Source organism: Silurus meridionalis, chromosome 2, assembly GCF_014805685.1.
Source record: "Silurus meridionalis isolate SWU-2019-XX chromosome 2, ASM1480568v1, whole genome shotgun sequence".
In the NCBI taxonomy this organism is placed as follows: domain Eukaryota; kingdom Metazoa; phylum Chordata; class Actinopteri; order Siluriformes; family Siluridae; genus Silurus; species Silurus meridionalis.
Genome location: NC_060885.1, coordinates 11,056,963 through 11,080,684, shown reverse-complemented (window position 1 = coordinate 11,080,684; position 23,722 = coordinate 11,056,963). Strand labels below are relative to the sequence as shown.

At 38.4% G+C, this 23,722-nt stretch overlaps 2 protein-coding genes and 1 long non-coding RNA gene across 3 annotated transcripts; 1 reads left to right on the top strand and 2 right to left on the bottom strand.

The window, feature by feature from the left end:
• Positions 1-1,517: 1,517 nt before the first annotated feature.
• On the bottom strand, positions 1,518-9,741 carry supv3l1 (SUV3-like helicase). Its single transcript, XM_046834516.1, has 15 exons — positions 9,298-9,741; positions 8,420-8,497; positions 7,438-7,545; positions 7,229-7,343; positions 6,683-6,851; positions 6,391-6,502; positions 6,220-6,297; positions 5,853-5,944; positions 5,440-5,620; positions 5,136-5,229; positions 4,159-4,378; positions 3,808-3,888; positions 3,545-3,721; positions 3,183-3,331; positions 1,518-2,097 (listed from the first exon to the last, which is right to left on the bottom strand). Exons 1-15 carry the CDS (start codon positions 9,575-9,577, stop codon positions 1,716-1,718), a joined length of 2,316 nt encoding a protein of 771 aa, XP_046690472.1. The 5' UTR covers positions 9,578-9,741; the 3' UTR covers positions 1,518-1,715.
• LOC124375855 lies at positions 5,838-8,008 on the top strand. The gene is made up of 2 exons (XR_006923733.1): positions 5,838-5,966; positions 7,921-8,008. It is a non-coding gene; the product is annotated as an uncharacterized LOC124375855 (long non-coding RNA).
• Positions 9,742-12,818: 3,077 nt separating the features above from the next.
• vps26a (VPS26, retromer complex component A) lies at positions 12,819-23,097 on the bottom strand. The gene is made up of 9 exons (XM_046834473.1): positions 22,971-23,097; positions 19,426-19,575; positions 18,337-18,412; positions 16,280-16,436; positions 15,559-15,723; positions 15,265-15,371; positions 15,105-15,173; positions 14,407-14,549; positions 12,819-14,227 (listed from the first exon to the last, which is right to left on the bottom strand). Exons 1-9 carry the CDS (start codon positions 22,971-22,973, stop codon positions 14,114-14,116), a joined length of 984 nt encoding a protein of 327 aa, XP_046690429.1. The 5' UTR covers positions 22,974-23,097; the 3' UTR covers positions 12,819-14,113.
• Between the last annotated feature and the right edge of the window lie 625 nt (positions 23,098-23,722).

The following is a 23,722-nucleotide window of genomic DNA, read 5'->3' as shown; positions in this document are numbered from 1 at the left end:
AATCATTAATGGCAGTCTCTCTTCGTTCCTGGGCTGCCTCTCTTACAGCTCTCCTAGCAATGTGTTTGGCTTTGTTCCAGTCAGGGCTTTTTTCCCCCTGGGATCAACACATTTGCTATTTCATGCAAACAGACACAGTACAACAATAGTTGAAGGAGATCTGCCCCACACCACCCTTTTGTGCCTGTAAAAACATCCTCACCGTGCAAAGGAAAAAGTCCGAACAAACAATTTCCAAGTCAAAATAGAGTGTTTATCTTTACCAAATTGGACTGAAGTGATCAGAAAGACAATGGTACTGAATTCTGGATCATCTTCATTGTTTGTAGACGTTCCCAGATAATCAAAAGCCACTGATTAACGTCCCAGTTACACTTTAACCACCTACACTTTTTGTCAGTTATAGAGTTACACCAAGCATGTTTTAGATTATGGCTTATTTGAAAGAATTCAGTTTAGATTTAGATAAATTATATAAAGTTTTAGCACTGTGGATTTCTCATGCAGTTTCTATGGTTGCAGTTACTGCTGGATTAAATGGCAGATTTAGCAAACACGAAGCTTGAGAGAGTGATTATTTAATCACCTCAGTTTTAAGCAACTGCAGAGAATTTTTCCTTTTTAAAAATGAAAAGAATTTAAAAGCACAGCAAAATGAATAATGTTTTATTTTATGATCATTTGTATTGGTCCATTTTGTTAATTGGCCCTACTCTTAATATATATTTTCCTGACATTATTCAAACAACCAGTGTTGTTGAAAATCCAGCATTTATAAACGTCTACGAGTACCTAACACATATTATGGTACACTTTATTCAACTGATTTCTTTCACATTTGAATCTAGATAAAAGAAAATCTAAAACATATAACAATTGTAATAATAATAATAATAATAATAATAAGCGTTCAACAGCATCGTCCTAAAAATATAGCATAGGTTGATGCAAGATTACCATAAACTAGGGGTTGTTTTTTGATTGACAAGCTGTCAAAATGCAGAATTGCCTTTTGGACACAAACATGCTCACATCTGTGCAATTAGCCAAGTAGAAAAATTAAAAGTCTTTTTGTGTGAAATAAAGATACTGGAAGAAATCACATGTGAATAACACAAAAAAAACCCATTAGTAATATTAGTAAAAGAATTCGAGTGATATCGCATGGCCAGCCAATTACCTTGAGTAAGTTTTATTCAATGTGAGTGGGATCCAATGGAAAAATAGGAAACCTTGAACAAAATTCATCTTGTGGAAAACAAAATTTAATGTCTTAATTTAATTATATATAAAAAATTTTATTGTTTTATTAATTAATATTAATTGATTTATTGAGGTTCTAATCATTTTTTGAGGAGCTTTTGAGAAATACATCAGTACAAAAATAAATACTTCAACATTCTGAACTACAACTCACCCAACTGTGAATAAACTTTTTACAGAAGGGTGGTTTATATAAAATTATAAAAAGAAGGCAGTTTAAATCAATTGAATCATAAGGAGGTAGTAGAAGCCCATTAAAAATAGTAGAATGTTTTATTAGGAACCTAGTAGCAATGTTGACTCATTCACACACGTATAGCCTTTTACACACGTATACCACATATCTGTAGATTTCAGTCTTAACAGACACGTCCATATTTAATGGATAAGCAGATTATGTATTAAATAAGCCCCTATCTAAATGTAGAAAAGTGAGACTGATACCAAATTACTTATTTTTTTTTCTTATTTTTAATAATAGTCCCTGTAGGTCCACTGGGGTTCTGCTCTCTTGTCCACTCTCTCTGAAGCTGCTGCAGGAGCTCTGGTGTGAGTAGACCCTCCTGAACCAGACGAGCACCAAGCGAACTGTCTGCACCCCTTGTGTCCTGTTTACCGTGAACATGGGTTTTGGATCCCCGAGGTTTTCTCAGTCTTAATCCGGGAAATGGGGAGGTTTTTGATTCAGCTGCAGAACCTGTGCTGTTGCTTTGCGTTTCTGTGGCACGGATAAGCCGTGTAATGTTTCTCACTCCAACCTGAATAGTGCTGTCCAGTTCCTTCTGGATCTCACGGACGAGGCTGGCATCAGGAAACATGTCCATGAAGCGATAGCTAGAAGGAATTAAAGAGGGAAAATGATTTGACTGAAACAGGGTTTTAATCCAATTGGTTTTATGCAAATCACTCAATACAAGAAAAGTGTGCAAATATTAAAATAATTGCCTCAGCAGTGGCTGGACAGTTGCTGTACTGTGGTAACAGAATTTGATTTTTGATTACAAGATTTTAAAGCAAGTTCATGTTCACTTCAAGTTGTTTCATGTTAATGCCCCAAGTTTCCCACTAGCATACTATATAAAAACCAAAGTCTATGACTGCCAACATAAACAAATCTTGTGGTATGAAATAAGAGTCTAATAGTATTGATATGGGTGAGAACCAATGATAGAAATTGCAGAGAAACACCAACCAGGCATTATGACCAGTGAAGTGAATAACTCTGATGAACTGATAATTATGTCACCTGTTAGTGGGTGGGATTTAACACAGCATGCAAACATTTTCTTCTCGAAGTTGGTGTGTTAGAAGCAGGAAAAAATGGGCGAGTGTAAGGATTTGAGCGAGCTTCACAAGGGCCAAATTATGATGGCTAGACGACTGGGTCAGAGCATCCCCAAAACTGCAGCTCTTATGGTTTGTTCTCGGTCATCAGTGGTCGGTATCTATCAAAAGTGTTCCAAGGAAGTAACAGTAGTGAACAATGGGGGAGAGAAGGCTGGCCCATGTGGTCAGATCCAAAAAAACAAGCTACTGTAGTTTAAATTGTTAAAGATGTTAATGCTCGATCGTTCAGGACTTTTGACAGCAAAACGGGGACCAACACAATATTAGGAAGAAGGTCATAATGTCAAACCTGGTCAGTGTATTGAAGCAGAGATTGAAGCATAACCAGCTTCTCTGTGCATATGATGACAAGATGCTCCAAGTACAGGTCTATTGTTTTTGTGTGTACAATAACATAATTACATTGCTTCCTTCAAAATGTTTTTTTTGCATTGCCTTCACATCTGTGATTCTTGGATATGTACTTTTTACGTATGTGGACCTATAAACATATCTAAACTTTCCCAAGTTGTATGCCTACATGTAATTTCCCAAGATAAAAAACAAAGAGAAAAACTACATTCTAACAATACCTGAGCCAAAGGTAGAGATCCAGCACATCATGTACAGCCTCCAGGTGAACAAGGTCCTTGATATTTTTGGGAGGGACCAGCGGCCAGCTGATGTGTCGACACACCCATGCAAAAGTCAACGGCTCGTCCCTGCTGAACTGCCTCGCAAACTACAAACAAACACATGCATCATTAGGGGACCCTCAGAGCATGCCCTATCATAATACATGAAGCTTATCAGGCACTTTTTGGTATATACTGTAAACAAGACCCCTAAGGATTGGCTGCTGTGAGCGGCAAGCGGAACTCAGAGGTGTACAGGCAGGCTGATCATACAAAGCAAAAAAAACACCACTACCACGAACCAGTGTTGTCATGTGTACCTTAAGGAAGGACGTGCAAACAAAGGGCTGTTTCTTGTTGATAGGGGCGGTACAGAAGACGTAGCGAGAGCGCAGGTTCAAAGGAATGTGCTGGATCATGTCTGCCAGGAACTTGAAATCATCGATGTTGCAAACGAAGTAAAGGCCATCTACTTGCGAGAGGCTCACGAATATGTCCTGTTACACAGAGGAATCTGTAAGCAAAATATAAGCTTTCTGCCTAAAACAATTATACAGTAGCATTTTGGATTTGAAACACTCACAATGAGATTGGAAAGTGTGGCGTCAGGGAGGTGATAAGCAAACATCTCTATCTGCTCTGCAGTGGGGTGTAGACCTGCAGTCTGAAATCCCACAAAGGAGAAATGTGTCAGGATACCATTCTTTAAGTGGTACTTATCTGATATCTCTGTATGACTACATAAAGCAAAATTAACACCAGCAGTGCCTACATGGCACCTTTTCTCTTTTTATTGAAACATGTCTCACACTTGCATAAGTTGCTAATACGGTGATGCAGCATTAAACTATTTCTTTGCCTTATTATTCATATGCAAACTGCCCACTTAATTAATTTTTTCTTGCTCTAGGGGGGAAAAAAAGGGGTCTCTCACCTCCACAGGATCAACAGTTCTGCTCAGGATCTCCTTCAAGACAGGAAGATCATCACGATGCATGGTGGTCACCTCTCCTTCTTTAAACATGGAACTGAAGCGACCTGCTCGGCCAGCGATTTGCAGAGCCTGAGAGGTGGAAATGGTGTCCATCTCTTTCTCCCCTTTCTCATTCACATTAGGTTTCACCAGGGAGTTAAATATTATTCTCCTTATGCTCCTGGAAAGGACAGAGACTCTTGTTCATAAACGAATCAAGGAACTTACATTTGCATGAAATACTAGTGCTGAAAAAAAAGACTGACGTTCTTCCATATAACCTGCTTTTAGAGATAAATAATCTCACGCAGTTTAAGCTTTACACGAGTTCTACATCTAAATCTGAATTCTCCTAATTATCTTGTAGTTTTTATTTTGGTAATGCTTCATCAAAATCTATACAATCACTTGCATCATACTACACCGAATTATTTTTTCTCTTTAATTTGTCCAATTTCATTCCTTCATACAGCTCTCATTTATCATACATCTGCCACTAGCTAGACAGGGTGAAGCAACGTCTTTTCAAATTTCTCTCATGCTACATCACAGGGCAGCATAACACAATAGGAGGAAATGGATATCCATCCTCTTATGTACATGAGCTCACAAATTTGGTGAGAGTCACTGTGATGTGTCAGGAGATATGCGATCCTTCCTATCCAGAAAACCCTGCGCTTTCTGTTCTCTTGGACTCCAGAGGGGGACAGCAGGTGGCTGTGGCTTCGATGGGATTCGAACACTTCTCTATGGTGTCAATTAGCAGCCCTTGCTATTATTGTGTCTTAAAACTGCTTTTTTCAGTGCTGATATAAAGGGTACTTTATTTGGAAGCAGTAATGATAAACATCATCCTACTGTAACAACACTGTTCGGAAAAACTGGGAAATACTGACACTGAAAAGGAGCATGAATATATCAGAAGGCAGAAAACATACAAGTTCAAACCCATTCCAATTGCATCGGTAGCTACGAGGATCTTACAGGGGTCATCTGGGTCATTGAACTTTTTTGCTTGAGCCAGCTTGGTACCTGTAATGTAAAGTGTTTATGCGGTTAGGCCACAAGTTAATTAAATGCTACTAATAAAACACTACAAAACAAGTCAATAAGAACTATGCAACACTGTATAACAGAATATACCATATAAAAGAACAGTAAAAATGTATTAATTAGAAAACTATGAAAAGAGCATATATAGGCTTTAATATTGCTGGATTCTATTAATTCGAGGACTCTTACCAGGTGGCAAACTGCCGTAAATGACAGCACATTCCAGGCCTCGGATCTCTATTTGCCTACTCACAGAGTAGATGTCATTTTTGCTGAAACACACAATGCAGTCACCAGGCTTCAGGTTGTCGAGATTCTCCACTGCACTGTCCGAGATAGAGAACGGAGTCAGCCGCTTATAGTTCCGAACCTTGAGCGTAAAAAAAGAAAAACAAAAAAAAGAAAAGGTGTTTCATCTTCAAGCCCAAATAAATTAAAGCACTGCATTAACCTTTAGCATTACAAATGATCTGCTCCTTATAAGTTCTTGAATCAAACATCTAGTGGTCTGACTTTCTAACTATGTCTTGTGTCTTCTTGCAGCTACATTGTTTCCTGTCAAATTAAACACATCAAACAAACTAGCGGAAGAACAGACTCACCTCCACCTCCTCGCCAGTGGTGAACATGAGTTCAGTGATGAAGCTAATAGCTGCAGGTTCTCCACACACATGGATCTCCTCAGCACACAGACCTGATCACGTGAACAAATATGGGTAAACCACTTTCAGAAATGAACTGTGATTTATGAACTATCAAGGAGAAAGCATAATGAGTTTCACATAGTTGAAACCACAGCAGCTTTTAATTGCCAAATAGCATTAGGAAAACTTTGCTCTACGACCACAGGATTATGCAAAACTTAAAGCCTTTAGTATGGGCAAATATTATTATTTCATGACATTCCAGATGTTTAAAAAATCTCAATTAGCATAGTACAGCTGCACTAGGACACTGTACTGCACTCACCCAGAAGAGCTCTAGTCCAGGCCCATCCTCTGGCAGGATCTCTGATCATTTGAATCTCATCAATGACTGCAACTTCATCTGAAAATAATCAACAGTCATTTACACATTTTATAACAAAACCAAATCTAATAAAGCTGAAGTATTTTTCATTGTTTGGATTCCACCACTCACATGGAGTTATAACACTGCACATTTCAATGGTACAGGCTACATGATTAGATTGTTTCCCATCTAGATCCACAAAGGTTCTCTCTTCTCCTGTCACTAGATCACACGGTACACCCTAATAAAAAAATCATAACCACTTAATTTTTTTTCATTATGCATATAGACAAGAGTACAGTTCAGTTAAACACAAGTCAGCTAGAATTTATTGATATGGTTGTACAAACACTTTTGACTTTTTTTTTAATGAACTATTTATGTAAAAGCAATAGAAACTTTTCTCCCCCCAAAAACTTACTGCAGTGTTACTTTTTTCAAAGATCTCATGGGCCAGCAACTTGAGAGGACCACAATAAACTCCCGATTTTGCCTCCAGGTATCTCTGGATGGCATGGTAGGTCTTACCACTGTTAGTGGGACCTGCATGGAAAATTATCTTCCTCTGAATCGCTCGGGCCTCAGGATACCTACAATTCATATCCATGCCATGTCAGAGTTAGGAACGATGACAATTTAGAAATATGACTGAACTATTAATCACCCTGGAATTTCTATGGCAACTTACACGTTGGTTTATCGGTTTGTTTTAATATTAAAAGTGCATAAGAATTATTACAGTTACAGTAATTATAAAGAAGTTTGATATAATGGTGTTTATAATGATGCTACGTCACAGCTCCCAATCTAGAGCTTTAAAACAATGAATTAAAAGTTGATGAAGATAGTATTTCAAGTAGCTTTATTCATTTATACAAATAAAAAAAATGGCGTGTATATATCATATTGATATATACACGCCAGTCCACCGAAATATACTACAAAAACAGTTCATAGCTTCCCTCACCAGTTTGCTGGCACACGCAAGTCACTAATCTTGCGCAGGTCATCTATGCAGTCCAGCATGGGAAAGATCTGTTTGGCATGCCTCATAAAGTATGGGAATATATCATCAATGTGTCCTAGAAAAAAAGCACACAATAACAGTGTGATTTCAACATATTATTTTTGCTTTTCCTTGCCATCTAGAAGTGCTTATGGTGTCTTAGTACTCACCTGCTCCATAACAGATGTCACTAAGAATAATGTGCAGATCAGCACTAAGAGTCTTCATCTCTAGAACATACTTCCTGAAGCTAATAAAGGCTTGGTGGAAGAGACACGCTGAAAGTGAATAATAAAACGATTATATGCAGCAAAAAATTTTATAGGTCAAGAATGCTAAGAAAAATGACATCACTTCTTTATTTATTATAATTTAACGCAAGCAAATTTACATAGGCAGTTTTCTAACATGTTCATAGACAGCTGGTTCCTGGCACTGTTGCTGTGTCCTGCTTCAACAAACAAATGCAGGGAACTTGATGTAAATGCAAATATTGTGAAAGTTTAAAAAAATGTGACATGGCGTTGTTAAATATTGAAATAATTTCCTAATATGATAATCCTACATAGGGCTGTAACGATTCCTTGAGTAACTCGATAAAAAAAAATTAATCGAGGCAAATTAATATAATGTTAATTTGATGCTTTGTTTAGTCCATTTAGCTACACATGAAGCACTGTGCACCCATGGACCATTATTACTGACATACCAGTCGCTGAACACTGGAGCGCTTTGGACAGGTAACACAGAGGAATCTACATATATACTGCATATACTGAATTAATGCTACCTCTCTCTCTCTTTTTTTTTTTACAGGAATACAAAAAAAAAACAAAAAAAAAAAACGGCAAAACGCTGATGATCTGAAATGAACTCAAAATGGCAGTACACGGAACAGAGAAGTTACTTACTGGCAACAGACATTAAAGAACCAATTTCTCACTATTATTTAGTAACTTTTGTGGGCAAAGTGCTTGAAAGGTGTGTTTTGCTTTTAATACATATAGATGAAACATATTTCCATGTTTAGTGAGAGGAATGGGCTTCTGCTTTACTGCTTCTCAGATAAAAGCCATTTAGCCAGGCTTTGAAAGAGAACCGAAATAAACACACGGCAAACCTTTTATCATTCTTCTGTTACATGAAACTCACCATCAAGCCCCTGGTCAGCAGCAAGCTTCTGCATCTCTTTCCTTTTGTAAAATCTGTTCAGCACTTTGAGAATTTCAGCTGCAAAACACGAAATAAAGATAACGCTGAAGAGGTTCACCAGCAATAAAGCTGCCATTTTAACAAATCAACCAAAAAACATTGAGACATTGATATTTGTCTACATGAGGGTTTTGGGTAACGTTGTTTAGATGTTGGTTTTGTGTGCTCTTTGGGTAGTTACATCTAAGATAAGATATACCTTTATTCGTCCCACAGTGGGGAAATTTCTTATCTACAGCTCGTCTCCCCATGAACAATTTGATTAATTCTCACAGTGCTGGTTATAAACGGATATTTTGGGTTGACACTCATCCCTAAACCCTCCAGTGTTTCAAAATTACAACACTACATGATAAATCAGTACACCCAAGTCTCTGCCATGCTGAGAATCATTACCTATGTAATATTATGGCAGGGATACATATGAAGTTCTCAGTGATAGATGAAGGATGGTATGGGAGATGGAGGCATGCAGATTATTGGAATTATTACATGAGTGTTTATGCAAATCTATAGGTGAGAGTGAAATACGCATGCGCATATGTATTTGACGCAACCCTTGTTTCAATTTCGTTTCTCTCTGCTGTTTTTTCCACCCTCTGGTTAGACATGATCTTTAGATTGTTTTTTTTAAATAAACAGTGACCCTGATTATTGTAAAGACCGCAATTGTTGGCAAGCATTCGCGTGACTAATATCCAGTGAAATTAACTTTGTGATGCCTAATTACTGCCAGTTCACAATCACTGACACCGGTGTTAGACCACATCCAGTCCCACCACACAGGTGACTTATGATCCCCAAACACACAGAGTTACTTTTTTCAAGTGGCCTCGTTAATTCCGCTCCAATCGCTCCGTCTTCTGCGTCGTCGATTTTCACCGCCAGTGGGACAAACAGAGAGGTGTCCGGGGGTCTCATTGAGCTGTCTGATGAAGCAGATCTCTGTCTGATCGAGAAGTTTAGCAGAGATCGCTCATGTAGACCCGCGTGTCCAGTAGAGATGCACAGAGCAGCAGAGTTGGATGTGACTCTCCAGGCCCTGCGCTGCAAGTGCGCTCGGGTCAGAGAATAAACACAACGCTGAACCGACATCATTAAAACCTCAGGCTGGGTCTCAGCTCCTCTCACCAACCGAGCAAAGTGTGGACCAGGAATACCAGTTCATTGCGATACAAAACGTGAGCTGAACCCGTGTTCATCAGAAAAGGTCAGAATCTGCAGCTTCATCTGTGAGACAACGTGCGAAAAGCCCCCAGGTGACTCGAGATGTCTATAGTATTGCCTGATGGTTATTATACAAAAATAATATTACACATAAAGATGCGCGGCGGTAAATAAAAGAACAAATATACACACTTTAAAGTTAAACACATTCAATATAATTCTCTGTTATTTTATAAACAAACTCATCTGCAGTTTAGCGTTTGTTTTAGACAGGCATCTTTTGGCGACCTTGAATTCGGAAACCATCTCCCTATGGTGTTTCCACACGGATCTATTTCATAAGGCAAATTGTATTAGAATAAGTAAACAAATTAAAGAATAATAATACGAGAATATTAATAAAAGAAATTTCTTTTTATGGCTGACATGAGTGGATTTAGATGTGGATGTCCTTTAGATTCAAGGTTGTGCCCTGAGGTGTTTTCCTGTGTTCAACTGCCTTCTCTTATCAACAACTGCATACCTGCAATTCCCTACATCAGTTCTGTGTAAACACACACACACACACACACATATATATTTATATTTATTATTTATTATTTCTTTTTCTTTTTCTTCTTTCACTTTCTCCCATTAGGGGTCGCCAGAGCTGTCTCCATACCCCCCTGTCCTCTACATCTGCCTCTTTCAAACCAACTACCTGCATGTCTTCACTCACCACATCCATAAACCTCCTTCATGGTCTTCCTTTTTTTCTCCTTCCTGGTGGCTCAATCCTCAGCATTCTCCTACCAATATACCCCATGTCCCTCTTTTGCACATGTCCAAACCATCTCAATCTCTAAAACGACCTACATGCGTGGTCCCTCTAATAAACTTTTTTCTAATCCTGTCCATTCTCATCACTCCCAATGAAAACCTCAACATGAACATAAGGGGGAGCGCGGATTTTAGCCCATGTCATCAGGTACATGCAACATTGTTTCAATTAAAATGTATACATTTGTTAAAAATACACTTCTTCTTTCGGCTTCTCCCATTAGGGGTCGCCACAGCGGATCATTGACTTGACTCAATCTGCCTTTTTCAACCAAACTACCTGCATGTCTTCCCTCATCACATCCATAAACCTCCTCCTTGGTCTTCCTCTCTTCCTCCTTCCTGGTGGCTCCATCCTCAGAATTCTCCTACCGATATACCCCATGTCCCTCCTCTGCACATGTCCAAACCATCTCAATCTCGCCTCTCTCACCTTGTCTCCAAAACGTCCTACATGTGCAGTCCTCTTAATAAACTCATTTCTGAACCTGTCCACCGTTGTCACTCCCAACGAAAACCTCAACATCTTCAGCTCTGCTACCTCCAGCTCCACCTCCTGTCTTTTACTCAATGCCACTGTCTCTAATCCATACAACATCGCAGGTCTCACCACAGTCCTATAAACTTTTCTTTTCACTCTTACAGACACCCTTCTATCACAAATCACTCCTGCCACTCTTCTCCACCCACTCCACCCTGCCTGCACTCTTTTCTTCACTTCTCTAACACACTTTCCATTACTTTGCACTGTTGACCCCAGGTACCTAAACTCATCCACCTTCTCCACCTCTTCTCCCTGCAACCGCACCACTCCACTGTCTTACTCCTACTGACTTTTATTCCCCTTCTTGCCAACACGTACCTCCACCTCTCCAGGCTCTTCTTAACCTGCTCTCTACTCTCACCACGAATCACAACATCATCCGTAAAAATCATAGTCCATGGAGACTCTTGTCTGACCTCGTCCGTCAAACTGTCTATCACCACTGCAAACAGGAAAGGGCTCAGAGCCGATCCTTGATGTAGTCCAACCTCCACCTGAAACCAGTCTGTCGTTCCTACTGCGCACTTCACTGCTGTCACACTGTCTTCATACATGTCCTGCACCACCCTCACATACTTCTCTGAGACACCTGACTTGCTTATACAATACCACAACTCTTTCGGCACCCTGTCGTATGCTTTCTCTAAATACACAAACACACAATGCAACTCCATCTGAACTTCTCTATACCTCTCGATTAACATTCTCAAAGCAAATAATGCGTCTGTAAAAAAGTCCAAATATTGTGTTTACCCATAACTTCATGGTGTGACTGATCAACTTAATTCCCCTGTAGTTACTGCAGGTCTGCACATCTCCCTTATTCTTAAAGATCGGTACCAGCACACTCCTCCTCCATTCCTCAGGCATACTCTCAGCTTCCAAAATCTTGTTAAACAATCAGGTTAAAAACTCCACTTCCATCTCTCCTGAACATCACGCTTCTACTGGTACTGGAGACCAACCGACTTTCCACTCTTCATCCTCTTAATTCGCTGCTCTCACTCCCTTCCTAATCCTATCCACTTCCTGCTTCACCATCTCCACATCATCCAACCTTCTCTCTCTCTCTCTCTCTCTCTCTCATTTTCCTCATTCATCAGCTGCTCAAAATATTCCCCCCATCTTCTCAACACTCTTTGCTAGTCAAAATTTATTTCAATTTTAACAATTGTCTTTGTCCCAAAGCAGCTGTACAGAAATCAATTATAAATATACATTTTAAATGTATAGTCTCCAAGTTTATTCCTTATAAGTGAGCTAGTGACAATGAAAAACTCCCCGAGATGGTATGAGGAAGAAACCTCAAGAGGAACCAGACACACAAGGGAAACCATCTTCATCTGGGTGGCACCAATATGCGCATTCATTATAGTTCCATCAATGTTAAGATTATCAACTGTTAACTGAGGTGTGTATGAAACTTTTCATAGGTATTGTATTTTCAGACACTGTAGCAGACTGTAGCAGTTTATATGAAATGCATTTCAAATTTCTTGAGTCTTGACCATGACATGGTTAATGTAGAGTACATGACCCCCATTTAGATATTTGTGGTGCACAATAACTGAGGCTTTTATGAATGTGCAGGTGATAATAAAGTGGACAGCAAAATATGTAAATAGTCCACAATATGTTTAGTTTGTAGTAGGTATTTTAGGCCATGTAACTGCAGATTCTTACTTTTCTGTACAAGTTTAAACAATTATCTAACACAATTAAGCAACAATATACAGCTATTTTATTTGGCCAAACCTAATCCCCAGGGTTGATGGTGTGGTATGCAATATGTCAAATTCCAGAGATTTGTTTTCCAGTATAAACTTGCATTTTTATTTGACAGATAAACATATTGAGGCTGGATATGTACAGTGTTTTCAAGGTCCACTAATAACCAATTTTACCTGCTTCACCCCTATTTCTCATATTTAAAATGACTGCAGCAGCCATTGTAGGTGGGAAATGCCATTCCTATAGTACTGTTTAAGTTATAAATGATATTATTCATATCTTAACCCTAATGGTTTATACGCTGGTAAATCAATATCCAAAGGAATGTATTTTCTCACCATCCTAGAGAAAACCGGCACATTGCACATTGGCATGAAACAGAATTCAAAGTTTTATGAATATTTTGTTATTCCAGAACCTTGGACAGGTCATGCAACAAACATGACACATTTCGTCATAAGCTTGTGGCTACTTGTACATTAAAACAAATGAATGAAATGGCTTTATGATGAAATGTGGTTTTGAAAAAAGGCAAACAGTTAATACTCTTAAATGGAAAGCAGCGCAGCCTATATTTAGGTCTGCTATGCCAGCATGTGAAATCAACAAGTTAAGAAATAAGAATATTTAAGTCTATGTGGTGAACTCTGAACATAACCGTTTAGATTCCATGGGCTGTAGGTTCCATAAGCTTTACGTGTAACTCCACTGTAACTGAAAACTCAATATCCAAAGCCTCGTTCAAAAAAAACAAAAAAAAAAATTATATATATTTCTTTTTTCCAAAAAGTAATTACAATAGGGAGAATTTATATATTGCAGTAAAGACCTAAAGATTAGATGCTAAATAAGTTAAATAGTTTTTGTTGGTTTTTTTACACAATGATGTGATTGCAAAAATTTATAGAGCACTATGGCTTGGGTACATGGAGAACACATTTCATTTCTTGACTGATGAACAATGACCCCTACAGCCAACATTCACCCCTAATAACCAAAAGATACATTTCATCCAGCCAGCATGCAGTGGTATCCTCTCTAAAGTGAAGTCAAGTAAAATTCGTATACTTTTATCCGGATCTTCAAAAACTAGCAAGTGCTTAAAAATCTTCTAGTGAAGGGTGCAAGCCCCAAACTGTATTACAGGATTTTACATAGTAGCTTCTGTTCCAGTGCTTTCTATACTGTGGAAAAAGTCCTTAAATGCTAACAAACTGGCTGCTGTGGACGGCGGAGTGGACACAGCGAAGGCAGGCACAGACACGGCCGATCACCGCAAGCTGCGAGGAGTGGAGGTGGAGATGTTTAATGGGATTTGCTCTCCATTCCTGTGATTGACCACTGCGGAAACGTGTCCATGGCTGGCTGCTTGCTCACATTTCAGGTTGTTCAGCAGAGAGGCTCGGCCGTGACTCGGGGGACTCATAACGCTGGTGGAAGTTGCGTTTTCGGAGCTTCTCGGGTGCTTTTCGCCACAAAACGATCTCCTAATAAAGAAAATAAACACAAACAGCTAGCTTTATAGCCACATCAAAACATTTATCTCTTTAACCAGTGAGCTCAAGTATATTAGTTTAAGACTTTTATCTTGGCCTAACATCACTAGATAAAAAAATTGACTTGGATGAATGGAAAGCACAGGGAATAATTAGTAAGATGTTTTTACCTGCTGTTTGAAGTATCTCCTGTCCTCTTCATCTACCAGCACCAGATTTAAGAAGTACCTCACAGAGAACTTCTTGTTTACGTCTCTCATTGTAGCTGTAAGATCATAGCCAGCCAGGAAGAGACGTATGGGAATGGATTCCCCTAGGAAATTGACAACAGTTTGTAGGTGAGACAAAATTTCCATCAATGTAAACAACATAATGGTATCTGTGTTGTCAGTGTAAAATCCAATCTTCATTTCCCCTCCTCATCACTCTGACCATGATTTAATTGTAATAATCCCAGACTAATGATGGAGATGCGTTCTGATAACCCCTTGTAACTTGAATATATAATTCGAGACATGTCCTATCCTACAAAAGGGTCTTGAAGAATGGTGATCAGTATGGGGTAGTATACTGTAATTTATTAATAATCTAACAAATAACAGGACATAATGTAGCAAAACATATCAAGTACACTACTGCAACGTATAAACTTCCCAGCGTCCCAACGTATCGTGCAACATACCCACTGCTACAATTGACTGCCCCGCGCAATTTTGTCGTATCGCTATCGTCATTGTAAGATCGAAAAATCGTACGTCAAACCATCGTAATTCAGGGTCTACCTGTATTATGGTTTAAAAAAAAAAATATCACTGAGCTCAGAAAATAACAAAATAATGAAAACAATTTTTTTTTAAATAAAGCTCACCTTTCACAGGTGCTCCATCCATAATCTCATACTTTGCCACCGTTTCTGTCTCTGTAGTTGTGCTCGGCCCTGTCAGTGAAACGCCATTTCACAACAGTGAACGATACAGCAAGAAAAAAACTGCAAAATCTCGCTTTTTTTAATCTACGTCACAGCTCACCGATTCCCGTCATTTCTTTCTTGATTAGCTGAAGCTCCATGTGTTGGATTTTGATTCGAACCAGTAGAAAGTAGATTTTACCCACAATTACATCTTTCAGGTGGTATCTGTAGGAAAGTAAAAATACTTAGATTACTAATTATATTCTTTCACTATTATTATCTTATTAATCTTACACTAAGATCACATAATAATATTGCCATATAAGGTAAAATTATTTCCTACATATATTAGGCTCATTAAAGAAGCCAGTGAACAGATCTTTAAACCCAAATGATGTATAAAGCAACCTACTTGGACTTGTTGTACTCAAACTCTATGTGTAGGCAGTCCTCAATGCCCACTTCCATTTTGATAGAATTATTGACATCTGGGTAGGTGGCAAGCTGATGGACAATAAGGTCATACTCCTTGACCAAATCGGAAAGCCTCCTCACTATGGTTACTTTGAGAAAATACCTGTAAAAAAGAAAATCACATTTGGATATCTCATCATCGTCATTATAATTTCTCCTTTTCTCATGAGCCAATACCAGGCCTTTTTCAGATCCCTCCCTCTATACAAGTGAAAGAAAGGTGAAAAGGAAATTGGTCAGAGACCCGAATATGAACAACTAAAGACTTGATTTAAGTGGGTGAGTAGGTTGCACAATCGTCTTTGATGTGGAGAATAAAAGAGTTGTGCAGAATAGAATGGCAGTTACAGCACTTTTATGCTGCCCCAACTCATTAAATCATCTTACTGGCTGATCTGCCACATGAAATGTAAAATGTAAAGGTTCCCAAAACTTAGAGAAAGACACCTGAATCGATTTTGTGAGATTAGATATTGACCCGATTTAATAAAACAATGGAAGGACAATTTGAATTTTTTTTAATGACTGCAATATTTTTTCAGCCAACTGATTTCACAAGTTTTAGAAGTGTAAGGTATTTATTAAAGAAACTATGTCCACAATAACAGAAATAAGACACTTAATTCACCAAAACGGTTAATTGAGATCATAAGACTAACCTCAGTCGCACATTAGCTCCAACATACGACTCGTATGGCTTCTCCACTTGCATGAACTCAAAGTCATAGCTGCGATTCTGGGTCAGCTCTCCCGGAAGAGCAAGCTCCTTCACCAGGTTCACAAACTCGTGTGTGTTGCTTTTATCACTGAACAGTTCTACAAACAGGACAACAAAATGAGATACAGATTTACCTCCACTCACATTGTTTTTAATGTTCACATCAGTTTTTGCTAATAATAGTCAAGAAAAAAAACCTTCACATCACTTTATACAACTTTATTCCAGTCAGCAAAAAATATAAAAAAACTCATAAATTACCTAAAAACAAGTGTGCAAAAAAAAAAAAAAAGGAAATGTTAACTTATATAAAACAATGTAATGTTTTACATAATTAATTCATAATTGTATTACATTTATTTACATGGCATGCAAATATTTACATGACGTTCAGGTCTACATGATGTTTTACCCAGGGCCGGTTCTAGCCTTTTTGGCACCCTAGGCAAGATTTCTATTGTAGCCAAATTGTCGTGAGTTTGACAAGGGCCAACCTATGATGGCTAGACGACTGGGTCAGAGCATCTCCAAAACTGCAGCTCCTTTTCCTGGTCTGCAGTGGTCAGTATCTATCAAAGTGGTGCAAGGAAGGAACAGTGTTGAACTGGCGACAGGCTCATCGATGGGGAACAAAGGGTGGCCTGTGTGGTCTAATCCACACTTCTGTAGCTCAAATTGCTGAAGAAGTTAATGCTGTTAATGTTCGACGGGTCAGGACTGTTTTGGCAGCAAAGGGGGGACCAACACAATATTAGGCAGGTGGTCATAATGTTATGCCTGATCGGAATCTGTAATGTTATGGCTGATCGGTGTATGGTAAATGTCAGAAAAACAGGTAAATAGACAAGGACGGTGGCTAGGCAGGGGGCGCTCAGATTTTAGCCCATGTCATCAGGTACATGCAAAATTTTTCTTTTTACTCCACATAAGCATCAATTAAAATGTATACATTTGTTGAAAAAAAAACACTTCTTGTTTTGACTTCTCCCATTAGGGGTCGCCACAGCGGATCATCCGTCTCCACACCGCCCTGTCCTTTACATCTGCCTCTTTTAAACCAGTCCCTTGCATGTCTTCCCTCAGCACATCCATAAACCTCCTCCTTTATCTTCCGATCTTCCTCCTTCCTGGTGGCTCCATCCTCAGCATTCTCTTACCGATATACCCCATGTTCCTCCTCTGCACATTTCCAAACCATCTCAATCTCGCCTCCCTCACCTTGTCTCCAAAACGTCCTACATGTGCTGTCCCTCTAATAAACTCATTTCTAATCCTGTCCAATCGTCATCACTCACAACTAAAACCACAACATCTCTAAACCATACAACATCGCAGGTTTCATCAATTTCCCTTTCACTCCTACAGATACTCTTCTATCACACATCACTCGTGCCACTCTTCTCCACCCACTCCACCCTGACTGCACCCTTTTCTTCACTTCTCTAACACACTCCCCATTAATTTGCACTGTTGACCCCAGATATCTGAACTCCTCCACCTTCTCCACTGCCCTCCCTCTTATTTGTTAAAAAATACACTAAACATGTTAAACTATTGAACGACTTATTGTATGAGTGACATTATGAGGTTACTTACAGGGGCTTGTGGTGTTTAGGTTGTTTAGAAAAGGTTTATTTTACTAGTTTTTAGATGTAATTACAGCATAATGAGAGGTGTTTTTGCACATGATTGCATTCACCACTGCTGTAAAGTTAATGCTGTCCGAAACACCACTCCATCTCTTCTGGGAAGTGAGCATTTTTGAGAAACAAACATTTATCGAGCAATAAGACAGCAATTTCTGAACAGGCTGCTGTGATAGTTTTACACTGAAAAGGCAGCACTTGCTCTCCCCCTCCCTCTCTTTCTCCCCATGTGACAACCACATGCTTGGTTAAACCTTTTGCAGTACAATGTACAGCACAGAAACATTCAGCAGTAGAGCAGGAAGTGATTAAGGCTATATACGCCATGGAACTGTGTGCTGCCACGACTTACCAATCTGTCCAACAAACTCTATCCGAATTCCCTGATGTTCAAGCCGCTTGCCAGTTTGTTTAACGTTGAGGTTTACCTTATGGAGAAACAGACATTACTTTTTTTAAACATACACATATACATCAATAATTTCTTATAAAGAAATTCCCATTTTAAATAATTCCATCGTCTATTACACATTTTCAAACTAATTATTCACTTAGTACACAAACTACTGGTTGAAATGAATACCGTTATTTAAAAAAAAAAACAGAAAAAAAAAAACAATTATCAAATTATAACATTATCACCCAGTCTACCATGGTGTAAAAATAAAATAAATATATATATAAAATATGAACTATAAACATTGAATCTGAGCAGTCACCGGAATGAATTTACCACTTCCGGACATCGGAAATTACATGTCCAAAATGACGTGTATGATGGTGGGGTTGACATATTTTACAATCTGATTTTTCAAACTTCTAGATTACTGAACAGTGGTTAGTTCTTATCTTAAATCTGGTGATTACAGGCTAAACAGATGCCACATGTGATTTTAGAAAGAATGCTGAGGTAACATTTGGTGCTTACGTGTCTCCCATATCACTATAGCAAAGGGGTCAAAAACGCTTTGCATGAATCTTAAGTGCCGGCATATCTGACTTCGAAAAATATTCCAGCAGTTGAAACGAATCTACTACATTTTAAAGGCTACATGAAATAAGTACAGACATCAATTTCTATGTACTTATGATGGAAGTCTAAGGGAAGTTCATAAAACATTTATATGGCCAACACTTTCATTAAAATTTCCTCAGCTAGAGATATTTGTAAATTGAGCTCTAAATATGTATAGTGGCTCCCCATGGGCCTCCTTTTTCAGAGAAACAATTTGTGTTTTTGTGTTACAATCAAAGCCAAGTTGGAAAGAGCATCCTAATTCGGCACATATACTAGACATGCCACAGAGATAAGGTCAGAGTCTTCTTTTAATATGCACTAATGCAAAGCCAGCAACATTATTAACAACATTATGAGGCTGTCAGATGCATACACATCAACAACCACAGAAAAACACTTAGGAAATAAGATGTAGTGAATCACCTTTCCGGAAACTGACTCTCCATCATAAAATAAATAGTGTTTCTCCACTTTCCCATCTTCTGTCTTCAGCTCTGCTGTTTTTCTGCTCTCGGCGTCATTGAGTACGACGTCAATCTCACATACAGGACCAAACAGACCACCGAGGAAACTCTAGAGTCGTGGAGGGGACAAAAACAAAAAAGAACAATAGCAAAAAACGATGGACAACACACACATTCAGTGAGACCTTCATTTCACTGTGTACACAAACAGGTATCTCAAAGACAAAAATCTAATTAACTCTACTAGTCTGTTTTAAGTTAATGGTCTGAAAAGGCATTTGCTTGTTCCTTGGATGTTATAAAACGAGAACAGTCTGTTTCCTCTCTTCAAGTGAATGTTGGTACACAATATGAACTATATATATATATATATATATATATATATATATATATATATATATATATATATATATATATATATATATATACACACACACTCAGATTGAATGTTCATAGTTACATACATACACACGCACACACACACACATATGTATATATATATATATATATATATATATATATATACATATATGTGTGTGTGTGTGCGTGTGTATGTATGTAACTATGAACATTCAATGTGTGTGTGTGTGTATATATGTATATGTATATATATATATATATATATATATATATATATATATATGTATATGTGTATATATATATATATATATATATATATATATATATATATATATATATATATATATACACACACACACACACACACACACACACACACACACACACACACACACACACACACACACACACACACATACATACAGTACAGACCAAAGTTTGGACACACCTTCTCATTCAAAGAGTTTTCTTTATTTTCATGACTATGAAAATTGTAGATTCACACTGAAGGCATCAAAACTATGAATTAACACATGTGGAATTATATACATAACAAAAAGTGAACTGAAAATATGTCATATTGTAGGTTCTTCAAAGTAGGCATCAAGAGAATGCCTAGAGTGTGCAAAGCAGTAATGTAAGCAAAAGGTGGCTACTTTGAAGAACCTACAATATGACATTTTCAGTTGTTTCACACTTTTTTGTTATGTATATAATTCCACGTGTTAATTCATAGTTTTGATGCCTTCAGTGTGAATCTACAATTTTCATAGTCATGAAAATAAAGAAAACTCTTTGAATGAGAAGGTGTGTCCAAACTTTTGGTCTGTACTGTATATATATATATATATATATATATATATATATATATATATATATATATATATATATATATATATAATGTATGTATGTAACTATGAACATTCAATCTGAGTAATCTTAACCCGAGTAAATGCACCACTCCCTGAAATCATCTGTCACTTCTAAATTACTAAACATTGGGTAATTCTTATCTTCAAGCCAGTGTGCAACACACAGTCATTAGAAGGATGTCATGATAACTTGAAAACTATTATTTCATCAAAAAATGGAAGAATAGGAGTTAAAAATGTATAAAAAGCTTTTCTGTCTATTACCACCCTTCTGCCCTTTCTAAACCTGATCGTTACTTATTTCAGAGGCTCTCATGAACTAATAATCATACCACACCAACCACATTTCCTCCATGCAGGGGACACATCAAACCCCCTAGATGTGTAATTCACCTACTGCTGTAAATATGCTTCTTTGCTAACCATTCAGGGAGTGAAAGCTCAGTGGTAAGGTGCTGGGTTCCTGATCAGAAGGTTGGGGGTTCAAGCTCCAAGCTGCCACACTTAGGCCCTTAACCCTCTGTGCTCCAGGTGCACTGTATCATGGCTGACCCCAGCTTCTGAGCAAACTGGGATATGCAAAGAAAATAATCTCACTGTGCTGTAACGAGTATGTGACAAATAAAGGCTATTCTATTCTATGCTGCCACTCCTAACAGATCTGTAACACGATCACGCACGATGGCTATCGAACACACTGAAGAACATGGCAGTGCCAACCAGAACTAAATAAATCAACAAGCCGTGCACAGTGCACTATGATCAAATTATTTCCTTTAGATTTTTATTTTATTAAAAATGCTAATTATTATTATGATAATAACAATAAGCAAAGAGACGTTATCATATAACACGGCTCTAGGTTTCTGATAAATAAGGTAAGGAGTTCCAGCCCCAGCACTGCAAGCTGCCACTGTTGGGCTGTTGAGCAAACAGATCTGCTCCGGGGCACCATACCAAGGCTGACCCTGAGATCTGACCCCAACATCCTGACAAGCTGAGATATGTGAAAATTACAATTTCCCTGTGTTATTAAAAAAGTACTCTAAATCTGTAAATAATGGGAAAGTCATAGCTTAAAAGTTAAGGGTTACTGGGATACTAATCAGAAGGTCAGTGGTCCAAGCCCCATCACTGACAAGCTGCCACAATTGGAGCCCTTATCCTGGTTTTATGGATAATCTTGCACTCTGACCCCAGTTTCCTACCTTTGTTGGGTTCTGTGAAGAAAGGATTTCACTGTGCTGTAATGTATTTATGACAAACAAATGGCATCCATCCATCCATCCATCCATCCATCTTTGGAAACTGACTCGTGACGTCACACAGGGACGCTACTTTTCTGTGAACAGACCTGGCAACCAGGACTCTGGTTGAAGTGCTTTAAGGTGCTCCACACCTCTTTGTGCCCTGATGACATTTAATCGTTTACAGAGGTCGGAGTCTGCAGTTTCTACATGTATAGGAAGCTTTTGCGAAAATGTTTCTGAATTTTGATATCTCGAGTCATCATTCCGTACAAGTTCCTTAGGTCAGACTGGACACCGTACCAGCTGACAGCTAGTTAGCCACAATCCTTATCAAACACAGGGTTTCTGCTCGCTTCCTGCAAACGCTCAGCTTCTCCGACATGTGGCTCAATACCACAAAACTAAATGTTTATCTCAGTCTCATATCACAGCTTCGAGCTGGTTGGCTAAGTTTACTGCAGTGCTTCTGCCCGTACGAGCTAGCAAGATATGCTAAGTTAGTTTAGTGTTGTTAGCAGACATGCTACACATACATTATATTTAGATAATGACTACTTGTACTGAGAAGAGGGTTTTAAACGAAAAATGAATTAGAGCTATATTTTACATAATGTACAGTTTGTATGCAGTGCAACCTTGAATATCGCTAACGTTACCGCCGAGATCCCCACCCATTCAGATGAACGGTGCGGCCGAGTCCCAAATAAGCGCCTAGTAAACAAATAAGTGCGCACTATCAACCCCGGAACCAGTGAAGTTAACCACTTAGTAGTGCACCGTTATAGGTAGCAGGCGGTGATTTGGAGTTCAGCCGATCCGCACTTCCTTGGCTGGCCTTGTTTTGACCAGCTAAGTGCCTAACGCTACTTTCCCTGTAGAGAAGACAGGGATTTATTTTTCTCTTCCTGCGCACGGATTCAATACAGCTTTAAGAAAATACACCTGTTATTGTATACAAGTATAATTACAGCCATTTGGGTTGTACAGTTCCCGTGCACTCAGAGAGGAAAAACTCCTCTTACCATTGCAGCAGGTCAGCTTGATCTTCCTCCAGTCCCAACGAGAGCTTGAGAGTTGGACCAGCAGCGCTAGCGCTCCAGTGTGAGAACATTGGGACATCAGGAATGCAACACTGCAGATATTTCAAAACAAAAGTCTGCCATCGTTTTTTTTATTTAAGTTTTTTCATATAAGCACAAACATAATTGAGATCTCGTTTTTCTACATTGTGAAAACCACTTTTTTTTTTATTTATTTTAATTCCAGTCCTCAAACTACCTGTGAAAACTAAATCCTTTGTGAGCCAATAGGTTTGTGTTTAAAAGATATTGCAGACTGCATTTATACAGGGAACTAAGTAGCAGAAATCTACATAAATAAAGCAGTGTTTTCTACGTGATGACCACCCACCTTATAATTAATAGGAACATTTCTTCCTATATTTAACCAGGATATCTTTTAAAATAATTATCAATCTATATCTATAAAAAAAAAAAGACAGGAGGTGAAGCTGGAGGTAGTAGAGCTGAAGATGTTGAGATTTTCATTGGGAGTGATGAGGATGGACAAGATTAGAAATGAGTTTATTAGAGGAACAGCACATGTAGGACGTTTTGGGGACAAATTGATAAAGGAGAGTTTGAGATGGTTTGGACATTTGCAGAGGTGGGACATGGGGTATATCGGTAGGAGAATGCTATGGATGGAGCCACCAGGAAGGAAAAGAGGAAGGCCAAGGAGGAGGTTTATGGATGTGGTGAGGGAAGACATGCAG